Source organism: Triticum urartu, chromosome 7, assembly GCF_003073215.2.
Source record: "Triticum urartu cultivar G1812 chromosome 7, Tu2.1, whole genome shotgun sequence".
NCBI lineage: Eukaryota > Viridiplantae > Streptophyta > Magnoliopsida > Poales > Poaceae > Triticum > Triticum urartu.
In genome coordinates, this window is record NC_053028.1 from 702,237,670 (window position 1) to 702,255,696 (window position 18,027).

The 18,027-nt window shown below is 46.3% G+C and overlaps 1 protein-coding gene across 1 annotated transcript; it reads right to left on the reverse strand.

Moving 5' to 3' along the window:
* Positions 1–16,479: 16,479 nt before the first annotated feature.
* Positions 16,480–17,598, reverse strand: LOC125518714. Its single transcript, XM_048683542.1, has 3 exons — positions 17,489–17,598; positions 16,904–17,108; positions 16,480–16,821 (listed from the first exon to the last, which is right to left on the reverse strand). Exons 1-3 carry the CDS (start codon positions 17,558–17,560, stop codon positions 16,739–16,741), a joined length of 360 nt encoding a protein of 119 aa, XP_048539499.1. The 5' UTR covers positions 17,561–17,598; the 3' UTR covers positions 16,480–16,738.
* Positions 17,599–18,027: the final 429 nt, after the last annotated feature.

An 18,027-nucleotide genomic window follows, 5' to 3' on the forward strand; every position in this document is an offset into this window, starting at 1 on the left:
TTCCTCCTGGTTATGAACAGGATAAAGGATTGCCGCGAGGAAGACGCAATCTCAATTTTCTGCAGTAATTGCACGGACGAGGGAATCCTTAACGCCGTAAGTCGTCGTGATATTACACGCTTTGCTGACTTGGCGTCCATACTACAAAAATACTGTGCGATGGAAAGCGCCTGGAAAACCGAAATAAAATTTTGGGATAATCCGGCCTTGAATAGTAATCCGTCCGAACTAAGAGGGTGCATCATCATAGGACACCCGGATAAACACCAAAAAGCCAAAACCCTCTATAGGGCATGGAACCGTACTTGAAAGGTGGCTTGATGGACCCTGTAGAATTCATAGTACAGAGGACGCCACACCAACTCACAGCCTTAGAGCATGTTGGATACTCCGGCAGGTGGCCAAAATTGGCGAGGACCTCCTAATTCTGGAGGCCACAGAAAGCCAGCCCGAGGACACCAGTACCGTTCTCACAGTCTTCGAGACTTTCGCGTCAAACAATATGCGAAAAAGAACACTCCATAGCCTCGCCGAAGTCTATCAAGTTGCAACAATAAACCCATGGAGCGACACTGCTATTACCTTCAATGCAAGTGACGAACCTAGATTCCGAACAGCCCGAGCACCAGCCGCATTGGTCCTCAGTCCCATAGTGGACGGCTTTCGCCTCACCAAGGTGCTCATGGATGGAGGCAGCGGACTGAACCTCATTTATGAGGAAACCCTTCAAAAAATGGAAATAAACTGGAACCACATCGAGCGAAGCAACACAACCTTTAGAGGAATAATCCCCAATCGGGAAGCGCGCTGCACAGGAAAAATCACACTAGATGTGGTGTTCGGCACGCCGGATAATTACAGGTCCGAAGAAGTCACGTTTCAGGTGGCCCCGTTCAAAAGCGGATATCACGCTTTACTAGGGCGGGAAGCATTCACAAGCTTCCAAGCAATACCCCATTACGGGTACATGAAGCTTAAGATGCCCGGGCCGAACGGAATTATCACTCTAGCTAGTGATCCAGACATAGCACTCCGCGCCGAAAACAAGACGGCCGCATTAGCCCTTGAGGCACTATCTGAAGCCTTAGCGGCCGAGGAACTGACTGCACTGCGCTCCACGGTTAACAGGGATGATGTGATACTCGACGAGAGATCCAAATCCACATCCTTCAAGCCAGCTGACGAAATAGTCAATTTCCAGGTCCATCCAACGGACCCCAATAAAACAGCTTCCATCAGGGCACGACTGAACCCTGATGTAGACGCCGCACTGCGAGAGTTCCTATGAGAAAACTGGGACATTTTCGCCTGGCACCCTTCAGACATGCCAGGGATCCCACGCAGGCTGGCGGAACACAGCTTAAATATCCTAAAAGGATTCAAACCTGTCAAACAAGCCCTTCGGCGTTTTTCCGAACCCAAGAGACAGGCTATGGGAGAGGATCTAGCCAATCTATTGGAGGCCGGATTCATTAGAGACATAAAACATCCGGACTGGCTAGCAAACCTGGTGATGGTACCAAAGAAGGACAAATCCTGGCGCCTGTGTGTCGATTTTAAAGACCTTAACAAGGCTTGCCCAAAGGATCCCTTCCCCGTCCCCCGTATCGATCAAATTATCGACGCCACCGCAACACATGATTCGTTGTGTTTCCTCGACGCATACTCCGGTTACCATCAAATCAAGATGGCAGAACCAGACCAAGCCGCAACAGCATTCATCACACCATACGGCCCATTCTGCTTCAACACAATGCCCTTTGGGCTGAAAAACGCCGGCGCAACATATCACCGCATGATCCAGACATGTCTGGCAAACCAGATCGACAAAACAGTGGAGGCATATGTGGATGATGTGGTTGTCAAATCAAGACATGTCGAATCTCTAGTTGACGACTTGAGGCCTACATTCGATAACCTCCGAAAATATGACATCAAGCTCAACTCAGAAAAATGCGTCTTCGGCGTTCCAGCCGGAAAGCTCTTGGGCTTCATTGTATCCGGTAGAGGAATTGAAGCAAATCCAGCCAAGATCCGAGCTTTGTCACAATTGGATATCCTAAAGGACCTCAAACAAATACAAAAATTAACCGGATGCGTGGCGGCTTTAAGCCGCTTCATCTCCCGCTTGGGAGAAAAGGCACTACCCCTCTATCGCCTCCTTCGGCGCACCGAACACTTCGAGTGGACAGATGCCACCACGGCCGGACTCGACGAAATAAAAGCCATATTGGCAACAAACCCAGTCCTGGCCACGCCGAACACCGGCGAACCAATGTTATTGTACATTGCAGCAACACATCAAGTTGTCAGCGCAGTGCTCGTTGTCGAGCGGGAAACGGATGGACACAAATTCCCCCTTCAAAGGCTGGTCTACTACGTGTCCACTGTCCTCACTCCATGAAAATCACGGTACCCGCATTATCAAAATATTGCATACGCGGTATTCATGGCATCCCGGAAGCTACGACACTACTTTCAAGAGTGTTCCATAACAGTAGCCTCGGAAGTACCACTCAACGATATTATAAACAACCGCGATGCAACGGGCCGGATTGCAAAATAGGCCATCGAGCTTCTCCCGTTCGATATAACCTATAAGCCACGGCGAGCTATTAAATCGCAAGTTTTGGCCGACTTCGTCGCAGAATGGACGGAGGCCGAGCTCCCTAAAGAGTATGGCACATATTCAAACTGGATTATGCATTTCGACGGCTCCAAAATGTTGGCCGGACTGGGGGCTGGCGTCGTCCTGACGTCCCCCACAGGAGACACAGTCCAATACGTGCTCCAGATCATGTACACGGATTCCAACAATGCAGCCGAATATGAGGCCCTCCAACATGGTCTCCGGATAGAAGTATCCATGGGTATCCAACGCCTAGAGGTACGCGGGGATTCAAACCTCGCGATATCCCAAATAAATGGAGACTTCGACGCCAAGGACCCAAAAATGGAAGCTTACCGCAACGCCGTCCTAGAAATGTCAGCTCGGTTCGAAGGGCTAGAGTTTCACGATATAGCCCGAGAAAACAATCAAGCAGCGGATGTCCTGGCACTTATCGGAGCAAAACATGATGCAGTCCCCCCCCCAACATCTTTTTGGAAAGATTGTTCAAACCATCCGTAGCATGGGAGGGGGAACCCTCAAATAACAGCCCGGACCCAGCCGCACCACTCGACGCCGAACAATCTGACATAATTGGAGGCTCTGCCAATGAAATTACACCTTCAGCCCACGTAATAATGGCGGTTATCGCCCCGTGGACACAACCATTCCTAGCCTACCTTACTAGGCAGCAACTCCCGGAGGACCAAAACGAGGCCCGCTGCATAGTGCGGCGATCTAAAGCCTATAGAGTCCATGAGGGAGAGCTTTATAAGAAAAGCACTACCGGAGTCCTTCAAAGGTGCATCTCCGAAGAGGAAGGGCGGAACCTTCTGGCTGAAATTCATGCCGGACTCGGTGGTCACCACGCCGCTGCTCGGTCCCTTGTTAGCAAGCCTTTCCATACAGGCTTTTATTGGCCGACGGCCCGGGCAGATGCTCAGGACCTAGTCCGACGATGCGTTGGTTGCCAACCTTTTGCCAACCAAAGCCATATGCCACCCACCGCACTCCAAAGTATACCCATCACCTGGCCTTTTGCGGTCTGGGGGCTTGACATGGTCTGACCCCTTAAAGGTGGGACCCATAGGAAAAAAATACTTACTGGTCATGGTGGATAAGTTCACCAAATGGATAGAAGTCAAGCCCGTTAAAACGGCCGAATCCGGACCTGTGATAGACTTCATATCCGGGGTTGTACACCGTTATGGCGTCCCCCACAGCATCATCACCGATAACGGTACAAACTTTACCGCCGACGAGGTAAAACTCTGGTGCAAAAACATGGGCATCAAGCTCGATTATGCTTCCGTCTATCACCCACAAACCAACGGCCAGGTCGAACATGCAAATGGTCTTATCATGAGCGGCATTAAACCCAGACTGGTGCGGTCCCTCAAGGAATCTAACACGCACTGGGTAGAGGAGCTCGACTCCGTGCTATGGGGGATGCGGACCACGCCAAATCGCACCACCGGATACACACCATTTTTTATGGTGTACGGCGCAGAGGTAGTTCTGCCCTGCGACATAATTCATGACTCACCTAGAGTGCGCATGTACGAAGAAAGAGAAGCCGAGCTCGATCGGCAGGACAACTTGGACGCCTTGGAGGAGGAGCGTGACGTGGCAAAAGCCCGTTCCGCATTTTATCAACAGCAGGCCCGAAGATATCAAAGCAGAGAAGTACGGGCCAAAAATTACAATGTTGGCGAACTAGTTCTACGCCTGCCGGATAAGAAAAAGGACAAACTCAAGCCCAAGTGGGAAGGTCCATTCATAATCGACCAAGTCCTGACTGGTGGGGCGTTCCGCCTGCGAGATGCATCGGATAACCGACTCCAGCCGAACCCGTGGAACGCCACCCGTCTCCGAAGATTCTATGCCTAGCGCCGGACTCTGTGTTCGTCTCCTTCCTCTGTCCATTTTTTGCATTTTTCTGTCTTACATTTCTCTCCTTCCCCTCTTTTCTTTTATAGCCCTTAAACGCTCATCTAGTGACGCGCCACTCGCGCTCATTAAACCTGGGGGCTTCTTTAACAGAAGCTTATTTATACGGGCTTCACGCCCAACACATGCGTCAAACTTCCGCATGTACCTTTTTCTTCACCAGTATATGCATCGATATGACTTAAGTTTTGGCCAAGCTGGGTTGCCTGGCTCCTGTGCTTACCCCTACGTTCCCGATTGTTCGGCTAGGCGGTAAAGGGAGCACCTCTGCGATTGTTACTGCCGGGTCAGCCGGATGTGTACCTCAGACTGGGTGAAGCCAAAAGCTAGCGTTCTTAAGGGAATATTCGGTCGGTGAAATAAAAGATGATCTTTTTACTCATTTTATGCGCCCGCAGATGCTTTTTTCTGCGTCTTTTCACGCAGTCCGGACATGCACTTTAGGGCATGCCTCCCAGCGAAAGGAACCCCTAACGGAACTATTCTCTCTGGAAGATGTTTCTTACTAACCATGTAATATAACATAACTAGTTGGGCACTTGTCTGATAAAGCACTAATGACCCCTACGCCTGGTGTCCACGCATACCCCGGTTCTTATATAACCACTATGGTATTCGGACACACTCCGGACCGTCAGGTCCCGAGGTTGAAGCGAAAAGGTCGGCAACGACAAACGATCTACAATCCGGCTAGAAGGCATTACATATGTCAATTCAAAATTACATAGTCATTCTGACTGATTGTATTCCTCTTCTATACCATCTAACAGGCTGTCTAATTTACAGTCCTGCTGGGAATACTTCGCGGCCAACTCTACTTGGCCGTATACTAAGCTTACAGGGATCTCCTTCCCGTCAGGCCCCACTGGTCCGACCTTGGCCATGTGGTTTGGGTCAGACTTCGTAAAACGGGTCTTCACCATGGCCCAGGCCTCCCTAGCGCCTTGTCGGCAGGCCGATATCTTCCACAACCGGAAGCGCCGCCGAGCTCCCTTTAGCTTCTCCGCAAGCTCTCCAAGGCCCTCGGGCATGGAGTGGGCAGGCCATAAGGCTTGGGCAATGCCTCGCATCGTTCGCTCATGCAGTTGCAAGAGTTCGGGAAGAAGGTCACCCGTAGAACCGGGCATCTCCTCTGCAGGACGACCTGTGAGCATACCTATAGACATTACTCTATTAATCGACTTCCTCGCCGAACTCTTTTTTTCAAAGTTCGTTCAAGCACTTACTAAATATGCTGCGTCGAAGCCGCTGATTCTCCTTCGTGGAGTCCGACAGCTGGCCACGAACATCTTTAAGTTCGACGTCCAGCTTGGTGTTGGCATCCTGAAGATCATTCTTCTCTCGCCTCACCTTTGTCAACGTACTCTCACCGGCCTTTAGCCAGCGTAAGAGTTGTTGCTTTTCCGGATCGAGTCCGGCGCCATCTGCAATATGATTTGTCAGATTTGCATCCACACCGCACAATACTAATCTTTCGAAGTGTATCTTACCTGAGGGGGCCTCTTTGGGCTCCCCTGCTGTGGCTAGTGCGGCCTCTAGTTGGGCCTTGCACTTTTCCAGCTCCTGGGACAGTACGGTATTCTTCTCTGTAAGAACCTGCATATTAAATGATCCTTAAATCAGTTGCTCTAACTGTTTCAAGTCTCGGGGGCTACTGGTATATATATATTTGACCAAAATTTTCTTACACGTATGTCTTTGACATACTGCTCCGTGGCTCTGGCTAAACCATTTTGAGCGGCACGGAGGTACGCATCTCCTGAATTAAAGGCATTTAAAGCCTCTTGGGAGAAACAAGCGTCGCGTAGAACTGTCTGGCGACGCCAGTGGTTCATGGCACTCTCCACTTCAGAATTTGTGGCAGACAGCCTGTCCGCATCCTCTATCGGAGGAGCGTCCGGTGCGCGCCTTGTGCTCGCCTCCGCTTCCTGGCCAGACGTTGGAGCCTGGCTGGTGGAGGCACGATTGGCAACCTCTCCGGACGTAGTCCGGCGAGGTCTCTTCGTTCTGAAGATAGCACGAACGTTAATATGCCCTGACATAATAACACCAGGGAAACAGAGGGTACGCTATACCTTTGGCGGGCATCTCAGTCCGGACTACATTCCTTTTTGCCCCACGGGGCCCTGCGGCCCCTCGTTGGCTAACCGCCGCAGGTTCGGCCTCCCGCCTTGGAAATCTCCCCTGCAAAACACGGTTGTCGTCAGAAACACCGGAATACGTGAGAATGGAATCTCTCTCAAGGGAATGAGACTCCGGTTTCTGTCACCTGGGAGGCCGGGATTAACCCTGGGTAATCAGTCGTAATGGCTACCAAGGTATTGTCCTTGCTTAGCTGATGGAACACCCCGTCGATAAGCTCCACCAATATGTCCGGATCCTCTTCGGAGTCCGGATCGAGGGACCATTCTGGGTCCTCGGGCTGTGGAGGGCGGCTGTTTATATCCTTTACCTCCTGTCGCAGTTCCTGCATTGAAGTCGTTAGACTACATATCCAACCGTGGGACTATAAAACAAACGGGCAAGCGCAATACCCAACTTGGAGGATCGTACATAGTAAATCCGGCCCGTGGGTTGACGCGGAGGAATTCCTCCTTTTCTCCCTTGTACAAAGAGGATAAGATCTTTAATAGGGCGGCGGCTAAGGCCGGCCCCTTACGACCGTAACGGGTGGCGTCATCCTCCCCATTGAAATCCCACATGGAGTGGCCTCTATATTGAAGCGGCTGCACCCCCCGCATAATGCATGCGGCCATGACTCCAATCATGGTTAGTCCGGAATGAGCCAACAGTCTTATCCGGCCCATCAGGTAAAGGACGTCTCTGTCGCTTTCTCTCTGAGAGCTCCGCGGACGCCAGCTCAAGCGTTTCTTCAATGGAGCACTGTTTAACTCAGGGAGACCGAACCGGATAGGGTCCGGTAGCGGGACGTCATCTATGTAAAACCATTCTGAAGGCCAGTCCTCGGACGCCTTCTTTGGGGTTCCGGATAGGTATCCGGTCCCGGCGATGCGCCATACTTCGGCTCCGCCCACTTGGTATATAGACCCCTCTTCAGAATGGGGCACCAGGCAGAATAACCTCTTCCACAGCGCGAAATGAGCCTCAATGCCTAAAAATAGCTCGCAAAGGGAGACGAAACCCGCAATGTGTAATACGGAGGCGGGCATGAGATTGTGCAGCTGGAGGCCGTAGAACTCCAGAAGTCCGCGGAGAAATGGATGAATTGGAAATCCCAGTCCCCTCATTAGATAGGGGACGAGGCACACCCGCTCTCCTTTAGAAGGATTGGGGGTGCTCTCCGCTTGTTTTCCGCCATTGTAGGTGGCGAGATCGGCTCGGACCGGGACCATGTATGCCTGAGGGAGAAATCCCTTGGCCTGAAGCGACACTAACTCGCTATGCGGGATGGTGCAACTCTCCCAGTCCCCGGTTTTGGGACCGAAGGGGCGAGGGGAGGAGCTGCGACGGCTGGTCATGTTGGAATGAACCTTTGCTGGAAGCGCTCTGATGATAACTCGCGGAGAGGAGAAGATGTGGTTTGGACCTAAATCCCCATCCCGTTAAATAGGCGGCTTGTTTATACGGCTAGGGGTGTGGATGTAAAAATGCCCCGGCTTTTCGCATTCGTTTGACAGGTGGAAGACGGCCATTATTGGGCGTGGAAGCCGAGGAGCACTACATTACAAAAATCGAACATTATTCCTACAGGTACACGGGATTTGGAGAAGAACCCGCCTTGCAATGCCGAACAATCTGCGCGCCGGACTCGTCGTCATTGAAGCCTAGTTCGGGGGCTACTGAGGGAGTCCTAGATTAGGGGGTGTTCGGGTAGCCGGACTATACCTTCAGCCGGACTCCAGGACTATGAAGATACAAGATTGAAGACTTCGTCCCATGTCCGGATGGGACTTTCCTTGGCGTGGAAGGCAAGCTTGGCGATGCGGATATTCAAGATCTCCTACCATTGTAACCGACTCTGTGTAACCCTAACCCTATCCGGTGTCTATATAAACCGGAGGGTTGTAGTCCGTAGGAGATCAACTCCGTATACAACAATCATACCATAGGCTAGCTTCTAGGGTTTAGCCTCCTTGATCTCATGGTAGATCTACTCTTGTACTACCCATATCATCAATATTAATCAAGCAGGAGTAGGGTATTACCTCCATCGAGAGGGCCCGAACCTGGGTAAAAACATCGTGTCTCTTGTCTCCTGTTACCATCCGGCCTTGACGCACAGTTCGGGACCCCCTACCCGAGATCCGCCGGTTTTGACACTGACACGTGCCCTTTCCGGCCAGTCTCCCCTCAAAACCACGATTTAGGGAGACCTATCTTCTTAAGGCCAGGAATGAAGTCAACACAAAACCCAATGACATCCTCTGTTTGATGGCTCATGGAGATGCTTCCTTCTGGCCTAGCGCGGTTACGAACATATTTCTTTAGGACTCTCATTTACCTCTCAAAGGGGTACATATTGTGTAGAAATACGGGACCCAGAATGACAATCTCGTCGACTAGATGAACTAGGACGTGCGTCATGATATTGAAGAAGGATGGTGGGAACACTAGCTCAAAACTGACAAGACATTGCACCACATTACTCCTTAGCCTTGGTATGATTTCTAAATCGATCACCTTCTGAGAGATTGCATTGAGGAATGCACATAGCTTCACAATGGCTAATCGGACGTTTTCCGGTAGAAGCCCCCTCAATGCAACCGGAAGCAGTTGCGTCATAATCACGTGGCAGTCATGAGACTTCAGGTTCTGGAACTTTTTCTCTGGCATATTTATTATTCCCTTTATATTCGACAAGAAGCCAGTCGGGACCTTCATACTGAGCAGGCATTCAAAGAAGATTTCCTTCTCTTCTTTGGTAAGAGCGCAGCTGGCAGGACCTTCATACTGCTTTGGAGGCATGCCGTCTTTTTCGTGCAAACGTTGCAGGTCCTCCCGTGCCTCAGCTGTATCTTTTGTCTTCCCATACACGCCCAAGAAGCCTAGCAAGTTCACACAAAGGTTCTTCGCCACGTGCATCACGTCGATTGAAGAGCGGACCTCTAGGTCTTTCCAGTAGGGTAGGTCCCAAAATATAGATTTCTTCTTCCACATGGGTGCGCGTCCCTCAAAGTCATTCGGAACAGCTAGTCCGCCAGGACCCTTTCCAAAGATTACGTGTAAATCATTGACCATAGCAAGTACATGATCACCGGTACGCATGGCGGGCTTCTTCCGGTGATCTGCCTCGCCTTTCTTTCGACATTGATGGTTGGTCGGAAGAAATCGACGATGGCCCAGGTACACATTCTTCCTACATTTGTCCAGGTATATACTTTCGGTGTCAGCTAAACAGTGTGTGCATGCGTGGTATCCCTTGTTTGTCTGTCCTGAAAGGTTACTGAGAGCGGGCCAATCGTTGATGGTTACAAACAGCAACGCGCGCAGGTTAAATTCCTCCTATTTGTGCTCATCCCACACACGTACACCGTTTCCATTCGACAGCTGTAAATTTTTTTCAACTAATGTCCTTAGGTACACATCAATGTCGTTGCCGGGTTGCTTAGGGCCTTGGATGAGAACTGGCATCATAATGAACTTCCGCTTCATGCACATCCAAGGAGGAAGGTTATACATACATAGAGTCATGGGCCACATGTTGTGATTGTTGCTCTGCTCCCCGAAAGGATTAATGACATCCGTGCTTAAACCAAACCATACGTTCCTTGGGTCACCTGCAAACTCAGCCCAGTACTATCTCTTAATTTTTCTCCACTGCGACCCGTCAGCGGGTGCTCTCAACTTCCCGTCTTTCTTACGGCCCTCACTGTGCCATCGCATCAACTTGGCATGCTCTTTGTTTCTGAACAGTCGTTTCAACCGTGGTATTATAGGAGCATACCACACCACCTTCGCAGGAACCCTCTTCCTGCGGGGCTCGCCGTCAACATCACTAGGGTCATCTCATCTGATCTTATACCGCAATGCACCGCATACCGGGCATGCGTTCAAATCCTCGTACGCACTGCGGTAGAGGATGCAGTCATTAGGGCATGCATGTATCTTCTGTACCTCCAATCCTAGAGGCCATACGACCTTCTTTGTTGCGTACGTACTGTCGGGCAATTCGTTATCCTTTGGAAGCTTCTTCTTCAATATTTTCAGTAGCTTCTCAAATCCTTTGTCAGGCGCAACATTCTCTGCCTTCCATTGCAACAATTCTAGTACGGTACCGAGCTTTGTGTTGCCATCTTCGCAATTGGGGTACAACCCTATTTTGTGATCCTCTAACATGCGATCGAACTTCATTTTCTCCTTTTGACTTTCGCATTGTGTCCTTGAATCGACAATGACCCGACGGAGATCATCATCATCGGGCACATCGTCCGGTTCCTCTTGATCTTCAGCAGCTTCCCTCGTTGCAGCATTACCGTATTCAGGGGGCACATAGTTGTCATCGTCCTCTTCTTCTTCGTTGTCTTCCATCATAACCCCTATTTCTCCATGCCTCGTCCAAACATTATAATGTGGCATGAAACCCTTGTAAAGCAAGTGGGTGTGAAGGATTTCCCGGTCAGAGTAAGACTTCGTATTCCCATATTTAGGGCATGGACAACACATAAAACCAGTCTTCTTGTTTGCCTCAGCCACTTCAAGAAAATTATGCACGCCCTTAATGTACTCGGAGGTGCGTCTGTCACCGTAAATCCATTGTTGGTTCATCTGCGTGCATTATATATAATTATGTATGTCAAAAGTAAGAAAATTAGACAAGTATCTATATAAAGTAAGATTTTTTTTTCTTTCGGAAAGAAGATAAGAATAAGAGGCTCACCACGATGGTGCCGGCGACGAGATCGGCGCGGGCGATCGACGGTGGTGAAGACGGGGACGGGGCGTGACAGACCGCTAAACCTAGACAAATCTCGGGAAAAATGGAGCTCGGAGGTCGAGCTTCGAGAGGAGAAAGCTTAACTAGTATGGCTCGGGCATTTTATCGAACACCTCATGTGCATAGGAGGTGAGCTAGAGCGCCCAAATGCCCTCCCCTCGCCGGCCAGAAAAAAGAGAGCACTGTGGAGTGCTCTGCCACGGCGACGGGGTATATATAGGCAACTTATTTGTCCCGGTTTGTGGCTGGAACCGGGACTACAGCTCCCCCTTCTGTCCCCGTTCGAGTCAAAAACCAGGATCAATGGCTGTGGGCCAGGAGCGCGGCCCATTGGTCCCGGTTCGTGCCAAGAACCGGGACAAATGGGCCCAGACGAACCAGGACCAATGCCCACGAGGCCCCGGCCGGCCCCCTGGGCTCATGAACCGGGACGAATGCCCCCCATGGGTCCCGGTTCGTGCAGAACCGAGACTAATGGGTTGGCCAGGCCCGAACCAAAGCCCTGTTTTCTACTAGTGTTCTCATAATGGGGCTGCACGCAAGGAAGAAATCAAGATTAGCAAGAGTTGCTTTTCAAGATTATGAGAAGATTCTCAAGATTAGCAAACAAAACCAAGTAAAAAAAAAGTAAAACTAATCAGTCCACTTCCATGCATGGACCAAACCATTGAAAATAAGAACCTAAGACAACTAAATGATGCTATTTTTTATATTTGCAATGCTTCAATGACTGTATTACTGATTGGATATGACTATGCCCAACAACATCGTTGTCGGGTGCAGCAAGCCGCACTTCCTACCTTCTTATTCTACTGCCCCTAAGCCCAAAAGAATGAGTAAGAAATACATATATCCCAGGAAAATAGGATTACACATCTGAAGAAAATAAATCTGTCTGATAAAATTCCATGCGCGACATGCAAAAGTATTTCTCTTCCCTTTTAGAATTTCAGAGTGCACGGGTAGGATGTCTTGTTTATTGCGTTTTATGCCATAGATTTAAATTTAATTTTCAATCAGTGTTTTAATAAGCTAACCAAAAAAAATATAGTTCGTCAAGCAACGCTGCATTTATTTTTTATTTCAACTAGTAGAGAGAGAGAGAGAGAGAGAGAGAGCAGGACACAACTTTTTTTATCTAGTTGTGTTTCACGATGTCAGCTAGTAACACAGAGATAAATGTAGTAGGACGCAACCGTTTATTTATTTACATAGAATAAGTGAGCCTCTGCAGTAAAGATATATACTTTGCAGGCTCTTATTTATTTTATACTATTATTACTACTAGTCGTCAACCCGTGCAACCGCACGGGCTAGCAAATTTATTATTTGAGATACTATTTTGTAAAAAATCAAAATGTCAAACAATAATATGAATATGTGATGTAGATTATTATTATAACACATGCATGTGTACCTTGGTTGGACATAGGGTGTAACGAAGCTACATTGCTTTGACATTTTTGTGATTAGAATGTTTACATCCAATAATATGAATATTGTGATGTTGATTATTATAATAACACATGCATGTGTACCTTGGTCGGACATAGGATCAAGCGGAGGTACATTGCTTCGACTATTTTAGCATATATCTTCCTTTCTTATACCCTACCTAAAAATATAGACATCTACCGTTTGGTAATGGAAGCACCATACAATTATAGAGTATGTTTCTATATACACAATAATGGACACATGCATGCACGGCTTTCTGTCAACAGACGTGATATCATATCAAATAATATACATATTGAAATATAGATTGTTGTATATTCTCATTATATCATATATTATTAAGATTAGACGTTCATGCCTCAACCAACAATTTCTTTTATGACTCACATGGATTGATTTTTTATATTCGCCATCAATATTTCACATAGACAATGATGTGCTTACATGAATCATTGTGGCGCATGATACATCCAGTTTATTCTACAATAGTAATATATATGATGTTTTAATTACTAACTTTTTCTTTGTTATAATCAAAAAAATAGATATTCATAGACATAGTATATATGCAAATACGTATTAGCAATCTGCATCTCTAAAGAAGCATACACGAATCGCATGCACATTAGGCAAAGCAGTTTATCTGTGGGCAAATAGGATTAAGGAACGGAATTGGCCGAGTTTGAGTTGCTCTCCATTGGTGAACCATCGACGCACCTCCTATAGAGCATCGTCCATTGTGACTGGGCATGGAAACTGAGAATATTGAAAGAATCTCCAGTCAAATATGAATTCACAAATTAAATTCCTTAAACCACGAAAAAAAGTTTCTTAAAAAATCTGTAGTGCTCTCCTATCCGATCAAACCTCTACCACTTTCTATGTGTACATTCTTTGTTTCTATATGCACATAAAAGATCCAGACAATGCAACATCTGATTGGTGAATTAATCATGTTTGTTGTTACAGGAGAACACCCTTATTTTTTCTTGAAACCATGTTTTAATGGCCGTACACGGCGAACCATCCTGTGATTGGATGGTTAGGGGACAGTGTGATGCCCAACCCACCAAAATTCATGTCTTAGCCTTGACATTGGTGCTCGCATTTTTCTGGATTTTTTCGGACCTTCGGGAGATGTCCGTTCAATGGGAGGAGACATTCCGGTCGACAACGTAGGTGTCTGTAGGGATTACGTTAATCTTAAGATGATATGCCGGCTTAGTTTATTGGAGGTGCTCATAGGGGTTGGGTGTGCGTGTGTGTGTTCATAGAAGGATGAGTATATGCTCGTGTATGTGAACGACTTTTATTGTGCTATGCTAAAAAAATGGACGTACATATTGCCTTTTTTTTGCATGGGACCTTGTATTGTTTTTGTACACATGCCTTTATGCATGGACATATTTCTGTGTACACGTATGAGTAGTACTCTTTGTTCGATCTTTTTCTTAAATAAACTTATCACCTTGGACTTAAATCACGTATGCACGTATGTGTATTCTTTTTGTACACATGCCTTTATGCATGGACATATTTCTCTATACACGTATGAGTAGTACTCTTTGTTTGATCTTTTTCTTAAATAAACTTATCACCTTGGACTTAAATCACGTATGCACGTATGAGTTGTAGTATAGACGGACTCTTGAACCTGCGTTTTAACTTATCATGTGTTGGACTTGTATCACATATGATCTTTAGCGTATCTTTTTTTTTGGCGAATGACAAATCGTACCATACATGGACTCCCTAATTTTAGCGTACAGACACATGCCAAAGCGCTCATTATGGACTTGCCTTTTTTAACTTATCAAGTTTTACTTAAATCACATATTACGTTCAGCATATCTTAGTGAGGAAAAAGAAATCTTCACCTACCAACGTGAATATCTTTTTTTGAACCAATGGATGCTTTTTTTTCTTCACGGGAGAAGATGTTTTTTTTTCCTTTATATTGCTAGAGTTATTATGGAAGGAGGATATCTTTTTTTATGGAGAGGATATTTTGTTAAGGCAACGATGGATGTTTTCTTTTTTTCACAGCAACGTTGAACGTGTCAGGACCCTTTTTTGACCATTGTGTTACGTAAGTTTTCTTTTTATCTCTGGCGTTAATTATTTAATCCAACGGTGTAATTAATTTTATAGATGTGGATTAATGAGAAGGCTTTAATGGTGCCTTCAATTAGTAAATATATATAAGATAAGATATAAGATATAAGATATGTCAGCCGTCAAGTCAAGTCCTAAACTTTAGTTTATTTTATTATTAAGCCAGCAAGCCTACTCTTTCTACCCTAAATTTATGTTATTTTAGTAACCCAGAAAGATCAGGCCAACTTTTGGGAAAAATGGAAGGTTGATTCATGATATATCCTTGATGGCACACAGGATTAAGTCCAGACACAAGGAAGAACTACTACACTGGATTGCTTTCCTTCCCCCTTGAGTTTCCTTTTCTTTGCTTTCCCCATTAGCCTAGTTTAGCCTTAGCTTTTTCTTTTTCTTCCACCGCTTGTGGATTTGTTTATTTGTACATATGACTTTGTTTTCAGTTTTTATTAATAAAATGTTGTGGGACCAAGCCCTGCAGTTTCCATGGTAAAAAAGTACTTAACCCAGATGCGGGGAAGAAGAAGAATATGATGGAGTAGCTAAGATGCAGTAGTACATGATATGTGCTGTACTGCTGGGCCGCGAGTGGTCAAAAGAAGTTTTCAATTATATAATTTTTGCTCCCGTCGTAGTCGGTCTCGTTTGTTAAATTTATGGTCAAAGTTGAACCTCAGGGAACGCGCGTGCGCTATATTTCGGAACGGAGGTAGTATTAGAATTTCGGAGTGCACGAGTAGGATGTCTTGTTTATTGCATTTTATGCCATAGATTTAAATTTAATTTTCAATCAGTGTTTTAATAAGCTAACCAAAAAAAATATAGTTCGTCAACCAACGCTGCATTTATTTTTATTTCAACTAGTAGAGAGAGAGAGAGAGAGAGAGAGCAGGACACAGCTTTTTTTATCTAGTTGTGTTTCACGATGTCAGCTAGTAACACAGAGATAAATGTAGTAGGACGCAACCGTTTATTTATTTACATAGAATAAGTGAGCCGGCCTCTGCAGTAAAGATATATACTTTGCAGGCTCTTATTTATTTTATACTATTATTACTATATGTCAGCCGTCAAGTCAAGTCCTAAACTTTAGTTTATTTTATTATTAAGCCAGCAAGCCTACTCTTTCTACCCTAAATTTATGTTATTTTAGTAACCCAGAAGGCCTGCTCTTGCTACCCTAACTTTAGTTATTGTTATTAAAGCCAGCAAGCCTTTTCTACCCTTATTTTATTTTATTTTATCAAGACAGCAAGACTGCCTTTTCTAACCTAACTACAACTGCTAAGTAGCACTGATTTATGTTCATTCCATGCCAATTTAAGTTCAATTTCCCACATATATATACATGTGTTTTTTTTTGCGAAAAATATATACATGTGTTTTCAAAAAAAAAAAGAAAACCATTATCCATTTACACTGTGGAGTCTCTTTGATTAGCTAAACTTATCACTCGAGATAAGATATTGTATATTGTAGAATTGTGTCGTACTTGATAGTAATACATAGGTGCCTTGATGTAAAATTCAACAGTGGAGATTGCAACGTCTTGGTACTAAAGAGAGCGGCTCTCTTTCCCCTACCAAGGAAGCAAGCATGACAGACTATGCTTGTATTTAACGAAGCAAGCAAGGTAAAAAAAAAAACCACTAGAGTATACTAAATAAGTTATTCGAGAGCGGAGTGGAAGCCGGCGGGTGGGTGCTTTTGATTCAGTGGCGGCCAAAGTCAAAGGTACCGCTCGACGTGGGGGGCCAGATTTCGGAGCAAAACTTGCAATTGTTCCTGCACCGAGCTGCATGCAAAATTGCAAATAACCAAGTGTGTCAACATGTGCGTGTGCGCCCAGAAGAGAGAAAGGAAGTAGGATTACGTACTGGATGGTCCTCCTAGCATGACACAGTGCTGCACGGACTCTGGGCGGCTGCTGCCGAGGATCTCGGCAAAGAAGAGCCTTGTCCCATGTGGCCCTGCATCAGCCCTAAAATTAACGTGGAAACACAGGCGGCCGTCGTCGGCATCCACCGAGCGGCAGGAGAAGGCGTGGCTGTCGACAGGATCCAAATCCTCGAGATCAACACCCTACATAACGTAATCATTCAAAGCATGGTCATCAATCATCAGTACTTAACCGAGATGGGAGGAGGAAGAAGAAGAAGAAGACGATGATGATGGAGTAGCTATAAGATAAGATGCACTAGTACTCCCTCCGTTTTTATTTAGTCTGCATATTAGGTTTGACCGAAGTCAAACTTTACAAAGTTTGACCAAGTTTATAGAAAAATATATAAACATTTATCATAATAAATCTATACGATGTGAAAGTACATTCAATAATAAATCTAGTGGTATTGATTTTTATTGTATATGTTAATATTTTTGTTTATAAACTTAGTCAAAGTTTACAAAGCTTGACTTTGATCAAAGCTAATATACGGACTAAATAAAAACAAAGGGAGTACATGAGATGCGCTGTAGTGCTGGGCTGCCAGCCTGCTGCAGCGGTCCGTCTGGCTCTCACCGCTAAATGCCATAGCTTCCCGGCCGGGCTGGTGTGGTGTGGTGTGGTGTGGTGAAGTGTAGTGCTTGTGATGCGAGAGCGCTCATCTCTGTATGTATATATACAATAGTAGGGAAAAGGCAAATCGACCCATCATCAGGAGCCTATGATCCACCCGGGTGCGTCAATTCGTGTGTTTCCACCTATCATCATCCAACATGCATGCGAATTTGGTAGCCCATCAGATTAAAGAGAACCAGCATGCATGTCCAAGCATGCATCGGTGATGCCTGCCCGCATGTCCAAGCACGCACAGTACGTAGCATGCATTCTGCAGCTGATTTCCGTTTTTCTTTTTAAAGACAGCCCGAGCATGCGTTTCGGACATAGGAAATTGTTGCTTGATCCAAATGACGCTACGTACCTCAAGACCGTGAAGCGACATGCCAACCGTGTGTGAGAGTGAGGGAGCCAAACCAAGCTTGTGAAACTGCTAGAGCA